This window comes from Pistacia vera, unplaced genomic scaffold (genome assembly GCF_008641045.1).
Source record: "Pistacia vera cultivar Batoury unplaced genomic scaffold, PisVer_v2 Contig218, whole genome shotgun sequence".
Lineage (NCBI taxonomy): Eukaryota > Viridiplantae > Streptophyta > Magnoliopsida > Sapindales > Anacardiaceae > Pistacia > Pistacia vera.
Window position 1 is genome coordinate 916,334 of NW_022196022.1, and position 12,397 is coordinate 928,730.

Below are 12,397 nucleotides of genomic sequence, written 5' to 3' on the forward strand. Positions count from 1 at the left end.
CCCTGTAAAATTACATGACCCCCCAAAAGTTTTTAAAATGGCAAAAAAATCCTTAAAAACTTACAAATACCCCTCACCTGGCACCTGTTAACAAAAATAAAATTACAAATTATAAATTCAAAATTACAAACTCCATTACTTTGTAAAGGTAGATTCTCAAAAGTCAAACCAACTTACTTTAAATGTTATGAAATATAAATATAAATGTATTCAAAATTACAAACTCCATTACTTTGTAAAGGTAGATTCTCAAAAGTCAAACCAACTTACTTTAAATGTTATGAAATATGAATATAAATGTATTCACATTACTTTTTGTACAAAAGTTTTTATTAACCCCAATAATCTTTAATTTTATTTTATATTAGTCTTGGTTCCTAGTTCCTGGTTCCGGTGCCGGTTCCGGTTCCAAACTATAGGAACCGGAACCGCACAATAACGATTCCAAAAATTTGGAACCGAAACCTACCTATTGACGATTGGTTCTGGGTAAGAACCGGAACCAAACCCAGAGTACCCGCCGATTCCGGTTCTAACCGGTTCTTTTGAACACCCCTAGTGGGCAGGTATGAATTTGTCAATGGACCATTTTTCGGGTGGGAAGTTGTCGTTAACTCATTGATTGCTTATCTAAGACTTGTACCATTAAACTTGGAAATAACAGCGATGTGATTAGTTATTTTGACTAAAAGAATCAATGTATATAATTGGAGTATTAACAATATGATTGCACAAGGTAATAGAATTCAAAATGAGTTTCTCTTCTCTAAACAAATTTGTTGTTAGAGTAAAATTTATGAAAATTATTAGTTTTTTATATAAAAAACATAAAAGAGTTTTCTAATATTAATTTACCAAAAAGGTTTTAACATTAAATAATAAATTAAGTCAAATTTATAAAATATAATAGAGATTTTTTTTAAGTTTCAATACTTTAAATAAGTTAAAAAAAAAAAAAAAAAAAAAAGCTTAATTTGAGCTTCTATCACAAACCATAAATAGTTTATACTGTATATTTAAAATTCTATTCAAACAACTTTAAAATTTTTCAAAAGCACTTATTGTTTAAGATAAGTTATTCTGACCAATGGATGAGCCAATCAAACAAGCTCTTACTTTGTTCCTTAAATTTTTTTTTTTTTATTGGAGATTGGATGCCAATTTAATTCCTGAGACCATTTTCATCTTCTTTCCTATATTTTTGAAGCTTTTTTTTTTAATAATTTAATATTATAAAACTTTTTTTCCATTTTTATAGGCAAATAGCTAGCAAATTTCATAAAATCTATTGAATAAAATTTAGCAAATGAACCATAAATGAGTTAAAAATATATATATCAATTAAGCTAGGTCACTTTTTAAAACTTTTCATTTGAAACTTCTAAAACAAAATTTGAAATATGATATTATAAAAAGAATCAAGGAAAACATTATTTTTATTATATCAAATGAAACTGTATCTAAAAACCCGCTAAAGAAATCACATTTAGTTATAGGCCGAACGACTTATACCTACCCAAGGTTTGGTAAAACGACAGATTGGTATCCAAAAGGTTTCAAAATGACAAACAGGCCTAGTTAGTAAATACGGGTACGGCAAAAAAACGGTACGGGAATTTTACGGGTATAATACGACAAATGATGAAAAATATGTTTATAAAAATTCGGTCATAAAATTCGGGTACGAAAAAAATACTATACGGGTATATACGGGTTTAATACGGTGCATTATCAATAATACGTTTTGAAAAATATGGCAATATCAATCTTAGTTTTAATACTTTTATGGATTACTTGGTTAAATAAGTTTATTCTTTGTGTTAAATAACCTTAAAGAAGGTTAAATAATAATTATTATAAAAAAAAACTGATATTCAAATTGTAGGTTTTATACTCAAACACAATATTTAGCCAATGATTCTTTACTAATTTAAAACTTGATAAGTTTGATATTAAATGCAACCAATTTTAACTTCCCATTAATCTATTAAATTATATTAAATCAATAACTAAAATTTTGTATCACAAATCTATATAAAATATTAGTGTTACAATACCCATAATATATGACTTTAATTGTTTATCATTTATTTATTTATTTTGATTCAATAAAAGTTAAGACTACTGGATTATTAGGTTGAATATCAGTTATTCTTTATAATAATTATTATTTAACCTTGTTTAAGGTTATTTAACATAAAGAATAAGATTATTTTAATATCATTAATTCAATCTAAAACCCCTTTTCCAATCTCTTCCCTTACAAAAGAAGACAATATAATTGTATTTTTATAATAATTATTATTAGGAAACCCATATATTTTTTGTTGGGTTAATTAGTATTTTATTTAGATTTCATAATCCCATGTTACTATACGTCACATATTGCTTTGGGATTCTGAATTTGGACAAAATAATTATATCTTGTCCCATTCCACTCTTCTTCTAACGGCTATTTAATTTCTACTGGTTTTTATTTCTTCTTCCCCATCAAAACGACGTCGTTTCAATCAGCTCAATTTTTTTTCAATCATTCGCGAATAATTCAGGTATAATTCGCGAATAATTCACGAATTATACGGATATCCCAAAAATTCGCGAATAATTCGGCACCCATTTAAAAAGTACGTAAATACGCGTATAAAACGCGTATTTACTAACTAGGCAAACAGGTACCTTTTGTTAGTGAAAAGACTAGAATACCCTTTGAGAAATATTAGTCTATTTTTTTAATTACTTTTAGACCCCTTAAGTTTATTAATTCCATCAAATACCCCCAGAAAAAAAGTTTAAAAATTAACAAAAACACCGTCACCCACTCATACTTTCCAAATTCCGGTGGCCACCGCCGGTGGTAGCTGGAATCTATCACAACGGTCTTCGCCACCACCGTAAATGGCTGATAATTCACAGATCTGGCCTTTTCTGGCCAGATCAAAAGGCCAGATCTGGCCGGAAAAGGCTAGATAGGTGAATTATCAGCCATTTTCAGTGGTGGCGTAGACCGTTGTGACAGATTCTGACTACCACTGACGGTGGCCGCCGGAATCTGGCAAGTATGGGTGGGTGGGGGTGTTTTTGTTAAGTTTTAAACTTTTTGGAGGGGTATTTGATGGAATTAATAAACTTAAGGGGTCTAAAAGTAATTAAGAAAATAGACTAGTATTTCTCAAAGGGCATTCTAGTCTTTTCACTAACAGAAGGTACCTGTTTGTCATTTTGAAACCTTTTGGGTACCAATCGGCGTTTCGTCAAACCTTTGGGTAGGTGTGAGTTGTTTCCCCTTTAGTTATAATATCAAACATATTCTGAAATTTTTTTTAACTTGTAAAAAATATTTCCACAATTTAAATACCATATACATTTTTTAATATTAAAAATTATAAAAGAGAAAAAAAAAAAAATCAATTCCCACCCTACCTTTTTGGAGAAACTAACGCTTTGGTCAAATTTCACGATTTTAATTAACTTCCTACCAAACTTTTCAGAAATCCATAAGTTACCCCTAAATTGGTGACGGAGTTAACAGATCTGTTAACTCTTAGTCAATAAATAAAAAGTCGATTATGCCCTTTTTTGTCCTTTTGCAGTCTGACCGAATGTCACTGACAACCTAACTTTATCAAACTTCCATTTGCCACCCTGGTTTCGGAAACACACAACATTACACCATTCTAAATCTCAAAAGTAAAATAAATTTATGAAAAATTAAAAAAAAAAAACTAAAACTAAATAAAAAAATAATTTCTGGAGATTAGACAAAAAACTGACAAATCGGAAAAATTGATTAAAAACTTCCAACAATTGAAAAAAATTCTAAAAATTTGAGCCATTACTTGTAAAAGTTGAAAAAAAATTCGAAATTAAAAAATTTGAATAAAATATTATTTCCAAAAATAGAAAATAAACTGAAAATTGGAGAAAAAATATAAAAAGTAAAATTTTGAAAAAAAAAAAAAAAAAGTCAAAGAAAAAAATTGTTTGACCGGATTCACACCTAGCCTAGTGCGATTCCGGCCAACTCGCACCAAGCCAGGTGCGATCTGGTATGAATCATACATAGTTTGGTGCTATACAAGCTAGTAGGTGCGATTCAAGCTGGAATGCACTAGGCCAAGGTTGTCGGCAACTAGCCAACATTTTTGCCGCTAGGTCTTTTTTTTTTTTTTATAGCTTTTTTTATAATTTCTTTATTTTTAATTTATATTTCCATATGATTTTTTAATTTCAGATTTTTTTTAAGTTTTCAGAATTTAGTTTCTTTTTTAATTATTTTTTTATTTTTCAAAATTTTAGATTTTTAGTTTTCTAATTCTTTGTAACTTTTATAAACTTTTTAGATTTTCTTTTAACATTTTAGATTTTAATTTTAACAGTATTTTATTAAATTTTTCAGATTTGTTAACCTTTAAAAAAAAAAAATTAAAGTTAATAGGCAAATATGGTATTTCATATGTGTAAGAAATACCATAATTGTGAAACCAATGGTGGCAAATACATTTGATAAAGTTAAGATGGTAAAGTAGTATTCAATCAGCCTGGAAAAGGACAGCACAATGGACTTTTACTTCTTTCTCTCTCAAGAGCGATTTGTTAACGGCGTCACTGATTTGAGCTTCTATCATGGATTTTCGAAAAGTTTGTAGGTAAGTTGCTTAATTTCACGAGATTTGGGTGTTTGTCTGAACTTATGAAAATTAGCTTATAAGCGACAAGTGCTTATAAGCTAATTTTAGCTTATAAATATTTAAAATTTTAAACAATTACGTGTTTGGTTAAAGTACTTATAAATGATTGATAAGTAATTAACGTATTTGGAAAAATGTGACTTATAAGTACATTTTATTATAAAATAACTAAAAAATATACTACATTAAATAAATGTATACTATGAAATTTTAAAATTAAATAAAGATAATGTGATAATATACTTGGTCAAACTAGCTTATAATCAGAATGCTTATAAGCAAAAAAAAAAATAATTGCTTATAAGCTCAAAAAAGTTATAAACAAACACGTCAGCTTAATTTTAGAGTTTATAAGCTTAGACAAACACCCTTGGCTTTTCCGAAAAGGTAAGGTGGGTAAATGAATTATAAAATGATATTTTGATAAAGTAATAAAAAATAAAAATAAAAAGCAAACTAATAACCTGTAAACAAGCACATACAAAAACTATTGGACAATAAAACACTCAAATTTCCACGTGTGTCCTACCCAATTTGACACTAAAGCTTTTTCCGCTAGTCTTAACCTCACACAATTATAACACTCTTAAAATAGGACATTCTTCTTTACTCCCAACTCCCATCTTAATATCTTATTCTCACCAAACCTCACTTCTCTTTTCGTCACCAAAGGTCAGCGGATCCTCTCCAGTGTCTCCGGCACGACGCTGTTCTAGGTACGCCTCTCTTTTTTCACCGATTCAATCGCCTTGTTATTACAAAGATTGAAAATTTAGTTGATGGATTCAATTTCTATCTCAATACTTATGCGCTTTCGTTAATTAAACTCTAGTTTAATTTAGTTTCTCGTTTGTTTGGATTCAATGAAGAATTTATTTATCTATTTATTTTTGTTTATGGAATCTCCTTGTTATTAGAATTCTTAATCTCCTTAAGAATTTCACATACTGGGTTGATGGTTTAGTTATTAGGATGATTTATATTGCCTGAGCTTCGTTTTGATTTGAAATTTTGGCAGTTAAATGGGTAATTTGAAATTAAAATAGATAAGTGTTGAGATTTGCTTGAGAAAATTATTTTTTTTTTCTATCATTTGGTTATGTGATATTGGATTCCTTGTGTGTTGGGTTGTCTTCCTTTTGTGTTTTCAACTTTTACAGAAGTATAAATCTGAAGAAGTGTTGATCTATGGCTTCGTTCCGAGCATTCTTGAACAGTCCGGTTGGTCCCAAAACAACTCACTTTTGGGGACCTATTGCAAACTGGGGATTCGTTATTGCAGTATGTTTCTCAACCATTAGATTTTAGATCCTACCATGTATAAAATAGGGTTTACGATAGCCCAGATTTTGAGAGAACTCTTGGTGAGTTATGACAGTCTTATTTATAACTGGGAATTTAACAGGGATTGGTGGACATGAACAAACCTCCGGAAATGATTTCTGGCAACATGACTTCAGGTATAAAAAGTTTGAGTGTTTTTTTTCCCAAGGTATCTAATCCTTGGCTGTGATCTAATTTTCCCATCTGCATTGGTGCTGCAGCAATGTGTGTCTATTCAGCATTGTTCATGAGGTTTGCATGGATGGTACAGCCACGCAATTATCTACTTTTGGCATGCCATGCTTCAAACGAAACTGTGCAGCTCTATCAGCTCTCACGTTGGGCAAGAGCTAATGGGTAAGTAACTATTTCCACAATTATTTTGGACCAGTTAAGGTGCTGGCTGATTTTTTTTGTCACTGTTTGCTAAATTTTCCCATATCTTGTGTTTCTCATCTTTGGTTTATATATGCAATTTCTTGAGAAGAAAAAAATAAAAGAATTTAGGCTGTCTGGATTGCGGCACAACTCTACTTCAGAGTTGATACCTTGAATTGGACCTCAAGCAATTTTTCATTATCATTGGTGTTGTCTATTTATATCAGTAGCATTGATTCCCTTGTTCGTTATCCCCCTTTATCCTCTTGCATTGGTAAATAGAAGCACAAAGCATAACTAAATTTTATGCTCATTTCTTTGTTTCAGATACTTATCGTCAGAGAAGAAGGAGGAAGCCTCAACTCAGTAATTTGATGCAAGCTTCCTTTCCATTTAATTTTTTTTTGTGATTTTTGTTGTTATTTGGGCAGAGTTACTGCTAAGGTTTCATATTTGACAAGATCAAACAATTGGTATTTAATTCTGCTGCTAGTTGAAGCCTAACTCCGCTGATCGATGAGAGCATCATGATTACAGGCACTGCAATCTGAATGTTTTTATCAGAGCTCAAAAGGTGTAACTTAATTGATGTGGAACTGATGGCTTTAAGAAGAAATTAAATGGTAAATGGGTTAAATACCATACTGTGCTTTAGAAATAAAGAGACCAAGGTCTAAACAGTCATTGTAGTGGCATGGTCTTTGTTGTGTATATGATAATAATATTTCAATGATTAAATGAATTTTCTATTCGCCCTCTCGGATTTGGATGTTGGAATTTGGAAATAACAAGTACTGATGTCGAACGATCTAAAGGTGAAAATTAATGTATTGATGGCCGAAATTAAGTGTGGGCGTTAGATTGGCACACCTTGAGCCAATGGAAAAATACAAGTGGAAAGGTCAAATTTTAACTCATTTTTCTGGATAAAATCTCTCAATGCTATTTCGTCTAATTAATACAACAAATTCCCTGTAATTAATGAAAAAACCAAAATCTCCTGTATTCCTAGGACTTCTTTCTCGTAGAAATATCAGAAGCAACTATCAAATAATTAAAGGTCAATCCTGGATTTGATTCTGGCACTCCGCAGAGGCTATAATATTCCAGATGAGTTATTATGCATCATCATCACTTTCAACCTTCACTCTTCTGCTTTTTTTCTTTGATTTTGATTTCTTGCTTTCCGTTTTTTCTTTTGATGACTTCCTTTTACTTTCATTATCTTTTTCTTTAGACGCCTTCTTCCTTTTCACAGGCAATGTTTCTGTCTCGTCTCCTTGGATCTCCTTCATATTATATGTTTCGTCTATGTGGGGATCTGCTGCAGCCTGAGCAACCTCTGTTCACATAAAAGTTTGAAACATGGACCGCTAGTAGTCAGCTAGACTTCAATCAACAATGACTTGGATGTGAAAATAACAGTTCCCACTAATAGATAACTCTATGTACAAGAGATCAATGCCATGCGATAGTTTTGGAATCACCACCACAGGCCATGATGATACGAAAGGAACAGTGAGAACTAACCTTTGTCGGCAAAAGTGGAATCAAAAACCACCTCTGTAAGATGCTGTTTCAAGAAAACCTACACCAAACAATGCAGTTTAGAAAATCAGAACTGCAGATATGTGGCATATTTTAGCAACTCCAATACCCATACTTTGAAACAATTGGCCCATGTAGTTAAACAAAACTGGGGAATTTCATTCATTCTGAGTAGAGTTGCATGCTCCCAACCATTCTAATAGAAATTATCTTGACAAGGAAAAATGTATATAAACTAATAGCATTATAAGTGGGAAAGAATCGACTCATTAAACATTATCATACTAAACAATAATGGCTTCATAAATTCCTAAAAATAAAAATTGCACATAATTTAATGTCAAAAGTTGGTATTTTGGCAAAGAAACAATAAATCAGCAACTATTACGTATTAATGCATAGTATATACTGTTGCCTCTAGCTTCACAGCTGACTTTCATTTTATACTGCTAGAAACCAACATTGGGTAACCAAAAAAAAAAAAGTAATGCATTACTGTTCAATAAGTTGTCAACAACGTAGAGTGTTGACTATTAACTTCAGCACAAAAAATAATACAGGAGCTTTAAACTATTGAATCTCAACAATTCTTCACAACAATAGAATTAAGGAACAAACCGCAGAGAGAAGTTGCCGTGACTTTATATCCCAAATGCGCAAATAGCTGTCCAGACCTACAATAACTCAAACTATTAACTTCAGTTGTTGACAAAATTAAATAATCTTAACTCCAAAATAGTGAACCCAGAGCCAGAATCAAATAGGAGATGAATGATTTGAATCATTGTGCACTTGAACCAAAAAACAACCATGCCAATTCCATATTCCTCTTTTTCTCTTATAAAGAAAGAAAAATATATATGACATAATGCAAAGGAAGTTAAAGAAGGGTTGCTAAGACAGTCCTATATGTTTGAAATGTCATGTCAGACAAATAGTTTCTTTTGTTTTTCCAATTACACAGCATTCCAAAATCCTAACTAAACCATATCAACCCAAGCTCTTCACACCAAGCAAAGCACCTTCATAGGGAGGCAAGTAATTCTACTTACAGAAGGTTGCAGACACATGCAGATAAACATGAGGACAAACACAATATTCATTTACTAAAGCATATACCACAAGAGGAAAGAGATAGACTACAGATCCAAATGTAGAGGAGCATCCAAGTACTCACCACATGATGCTATCACTGGAAGTGTAGGATGCCTAACTATGGATCTGATACTTCCAGAACACTTCCCCACAAAGCATCCTAACAATTTTCCTGTAACGAGTCTTTCATGTCAGCACAAGCAGAGGAAACAAACAGTTTCATTAAAAGAAATCAACTATGCAATGCTGGGTACTAAAAAAGCAGTTTTAATCAAATATTGAGATACCAACTCTAATGTTGGCCATAACACCATGCTAAGGGATTCATTTTACTTGAAATTTGAATCCCGATCAAATGCCAGATTTCTTAATAATAATTCCCTTCAAAATTCAAAAAACTTATACCAGAATATGCGCACAACTAGAATACACAAAGCATTTTTAACCTCTTCCACAAATTAAACCCATTTCACAGAAACTTCAGCTGAACTCCAAGCAGTCAACATATTCTAATCCATGGATGTAGATATCACAGTCCTCAGTCAAATCCCAACTAAAACTTACTATAAGATAATGTTCATAGAAGCACATGTACCTGTGCGTATGTCAACAGAAGCAAGGTCACCAGAACCATTTCCTACGTAGATATTGTAGCTATCTGGTTCTTCAGCTACTGCTTTAATAGGGGTCTCCCGAAAATCAAATGACATAACAGGTCTTCGCTGAGCAGAAGTATCATAGAGGCGGACCTAGAACAGAAACCAGAAAAACAAGTCACAAAGAGGCAAGAAAATAGTGATGATTAGAACCAACCGAGAAAGCAACAGAGAAAATAGGAAAGCTTATTGCTACAGTGAATAGGTCCTTGATTTCTAAGGCACTATATGCTCTTTAAGTTATCAAAAAAGGCCCACAATATATGTGAAACATGGATTAATTTCCACATCTACTGAAGAATCCATTTACAGAAAACAGATTTTAACACATAACTTGAAATTCCCATTTCCGTGAACCCCAATCATAGATGTAACCACATTAATACAGCTGACACAGTATACCCACGAATTACCATGCAAACAAAGAAAATACACGGGCTATCTCTGCAGAACACCATTCACTGCAAGTTTTGGTTATTGCTCATTAACACTGTCCACGAGAATGGCACCTTCTCAGACAAATTACCATGCAAACTAAGTAACAACAGGGACTATTCCTTTATCATTAAAATAAAGAAACAAAGAAAAACAGTGACTACCACTGTAGAACACATTTTATAGGAGTTTCTTAGTTATTGTTCATTAAAGTGGCCCATATGAATGTTACCTTCCAAGTGATCTGAATTCAAATTGATTATTGAAGCATAAATGGGAATAATTTACACAAGAAAGATTACCTGATGGCTATTGGTGCCAGCTACAAATTTTCTGTGATCATCTGCACTTAAAAATGTTGCTGATGTAAACCAAGTAGGAGTAAATATACCAAGACTGTTTTTAGGAGGCTGCAAAATTTTATTAAGATAAAATAAATGTTAGGTCAAATAAAGCTTGAAAAACTATGTAAACATTTATTGTACTTGTTTAAGAATAAGCGGCGAGGAAGGAAGTAATGGCTTACGGATTTCGCAGTCCAAATCTTTGTACACTTGTCAAGATCCCAGAGATTAACTTCAACACCTTTCCTGAGTTTTTTTTTTTTTTTTTTTTAATTAAAAATAAAAAAGTTATCAATTTTTACCATCCTAATGAGCTTGTAATCACTATAATATGCCAATAAAAAATGAAAAAGAACTCTTAAGCATATTGCAAAGTTATTCAACATGAAAGCACTTACCCCCCAAATACAGCATAATTTTCACTCCTATCCACTTTAGAACATAAGATGATACCAGAAGCACATACATTCCAGGATTTGAATGAACTACTAGAGGAAGACTCTTCCGGTAAGTTGCTAATCTCAATGGACCTCATGCTGGCATTTCCTTTCGTTGTACATGTAACCAAAGTACAAAACCTGAGTGTACCCAATTCAATGGAGATCATTAATGCAAACATTGGATACATTACTTATTTGGAAATATATACATTAACAATCACATAACTATGAGAGAGCATAGACTTGAAATGGAAGAAAGGTTGTATTAACATGGAAAACTACAAGTAACAATCACAAGAAGTGGCTCGTCAATTTATATTTGATATTAAAAATTACCTGGATGCTGTCTCTAGTCTCTGTCTTCTGAACAGATGCAAACCAACAACAGCATCATCTTCAGGTCGAGCACCAGCATCACTCACATTAGAAATTGAAACACGGAGATCCCCGTTAAGAGGATTGAGAACTTCAATCTGTAGGGTGCATTTGGCACAAATTAAGCAACAGAAGCTTCATTTCATTTATAACTGTCAGCAAGAACGGATGCTACAAAAATACTCTCAACATTCATAGTCACTATAACTGAAAAGAAACTTACCAAACCACTTTTCCTAGCAACAGCTAACAGCTGCAATAGAAGAAACAAAAATGATTTACAATCTCAAGAAATTTCAGTAAGTGAATGAAACTAAAGCATTGTTGCAAAACTAAGGTTTCACTATCCAACCAAAACAAATAATGGACAAAAATATCATATTGCCAAGACATTAACAGAAGCTCTTAATAGGAAGAGTCCAGCAAGAATACATAACATATTAGAGAAACCAACAAGTAATTGAAATCCAAAAACACAAAAAGCGAAACCAACCGGGTCGTGTTTTGAGTCATCAATAGAAGCCGCAAGCACACATTTGGAGGTGTCAGGCTCCCCCCATCTCTCCACAACGTTGGCAACCCCTCCTTGCTCACCGCGAGCTTCAATAACTGATATGTTCCAATACCCATAAATCAGTATAAGAAATCAATAACATCTACTTATTATTGTTGTTGTTATCAATAGTAATAATAATTACCTTTGATAAGACCAAGGGCATCGAAGGTTAAGGCTCGAAGTGGGGGGCAGCCAGGGCAGTCCACGGTGGTGGTGCGAGGCATCTTTTTTTTTACGCGCAGTTCTCTGATTCTCTCTGAATTCTCTTCAGTCTTAACCTTTCTTTCTCCCTTAAACCCTTGCTCGCTTCTGTCATACACTTTAAAAGAATAATATTTTTTGGTACCCTTGTATTCTAATTAATTTTATTAGTGCCCCAATGTTTTAGCGTTTTTTCTATTCCCCGGCAAAAAATTTGGGCCTGTTTGGTACATTATTTGAAATATGATAGTCTGAAAAACTATGATATTTTCTCACAAAAATTATAGGCTTGTGTGGTACATTATTTGAAATATGATACTCTAAAAAACTATTATGAATAGGATAGGATAGGATTAAA

At 32.3% G+C, this 12,397-nt stretch overlaps 2 protein-coding genes across 2 annotated transcripts; one reads left to right on the plus strand and one right to left on the minus strand.

Moving 5' to 3' along the window:
- The first annotated feature begins 5,269 nt into the window (after nucleotides 1-5,269).
- On the plus strand, nucleotides 5,270-7,147 carry LOC116130242 (mitochondrial pyruvate carrier 1). Its single transcript, XM_031415986.1, has 5 exons — nucleotides 5,270-5,404; nucleotides 5,849-5,969; nucleotides 6,094-6,148; nucleotides 6,233-6,368; nucleotides 6,717-7,147. Exons 2-5 carry the CDS (start codon nucleotides 5,877-5,879, stop codon nucleotides 6,757-6,759), a joined length of 327 nt encoding a protein of 108 aa, XP_031271846.1. The 5' UTR covers nucleotides 5,270-5,404; nucleotides 5,849-5,876; the 3' UTR covers nucleotides 6,760-7,147.
- Nucleotides 7,148-7,206: 59 nt separating this feature from the next.
- LOC116130241 (WD repeat-containing protein 74) lies at nucleotides 7,207-12,117 on the minus strand. The gene is made up of 12 exons (XM_031415985.1): nucleotides 11,981-12,117; nucleotides 11,776-11,891; nucleotides 11,506-11,535; nucleotides 11,244-11,380; nucleotides 10,866-11,045; nucleotides 10,650-10,713; nucleotides 10,426-10,533; nucleotides 9,628-9,781; nucleotides 9,115-9,204; nucleotides 8,556-8,611; nucleotides 7,920-7,977; nucleotides 7,207-7,731 (listed from the first exon to the last, which is right to left on the minus strand). The coding sequence occupies exons 1-12, from the start codon at nucleotides 12,060-12,062 to the stop codon at nucleotides 7,508-7,510; spliced, it is 1,299 nt and encodes a 432-aa protein (XP_031271845.1). The 5' UTR covers nucleotides 12,063-12,117; the 3' UTR covers nucleotides 7,207-7,507.
- Between the last annotated feature and the right edge of the window lie 280 nt (nucleotides 12,118-12,397).

Bases quoted from the DNA above. Each gene is read 5' to 3' on its own strand.
- LOC116130242 (XM_031415986.1), top strand. From the start codon at position 5,877: ATGGCTTCGTTCCGAGCATTCTTGAACAGTCCGGTTGGTCCCAAAACA. The intron at 5,970-6,093 runs GTATGTTTCTCA...GGAATTTAACAG, and splicing joins ACTGGGGATTCGTTATTGCA to GGATTGGTGGACATGAACAA. The intron at 6,149-6,232 runs GTATAAAAAGTT...TTGGTGCTGCAG, and splicing joins TTCTGGCAACATGACTTCAG to CAATGTGTGTCTATTCAGCA.
- LOC116130241 (XM_031415985.1), bottom strand. From the start codon at position 12,062: ATGCCTCGCACCACCACCGTGGACTGCCCTGGCTGCCCCCCACTTCGA. The intron at 11,892-11,980 runs GTAATTATTATT...GGAACATATCAG, and splicing joins TGCCCTTGGTCTTATCAAAG to TTATTGAAGCTCGCGGTGAG. The intron at 10,534-10,649 runs GTAAGCCATTAC...AAAATTTTGCAG, and splicing joins AGATTTGGACTGCGAAATCC to CCTCCTAAAAACAGTCTTGG.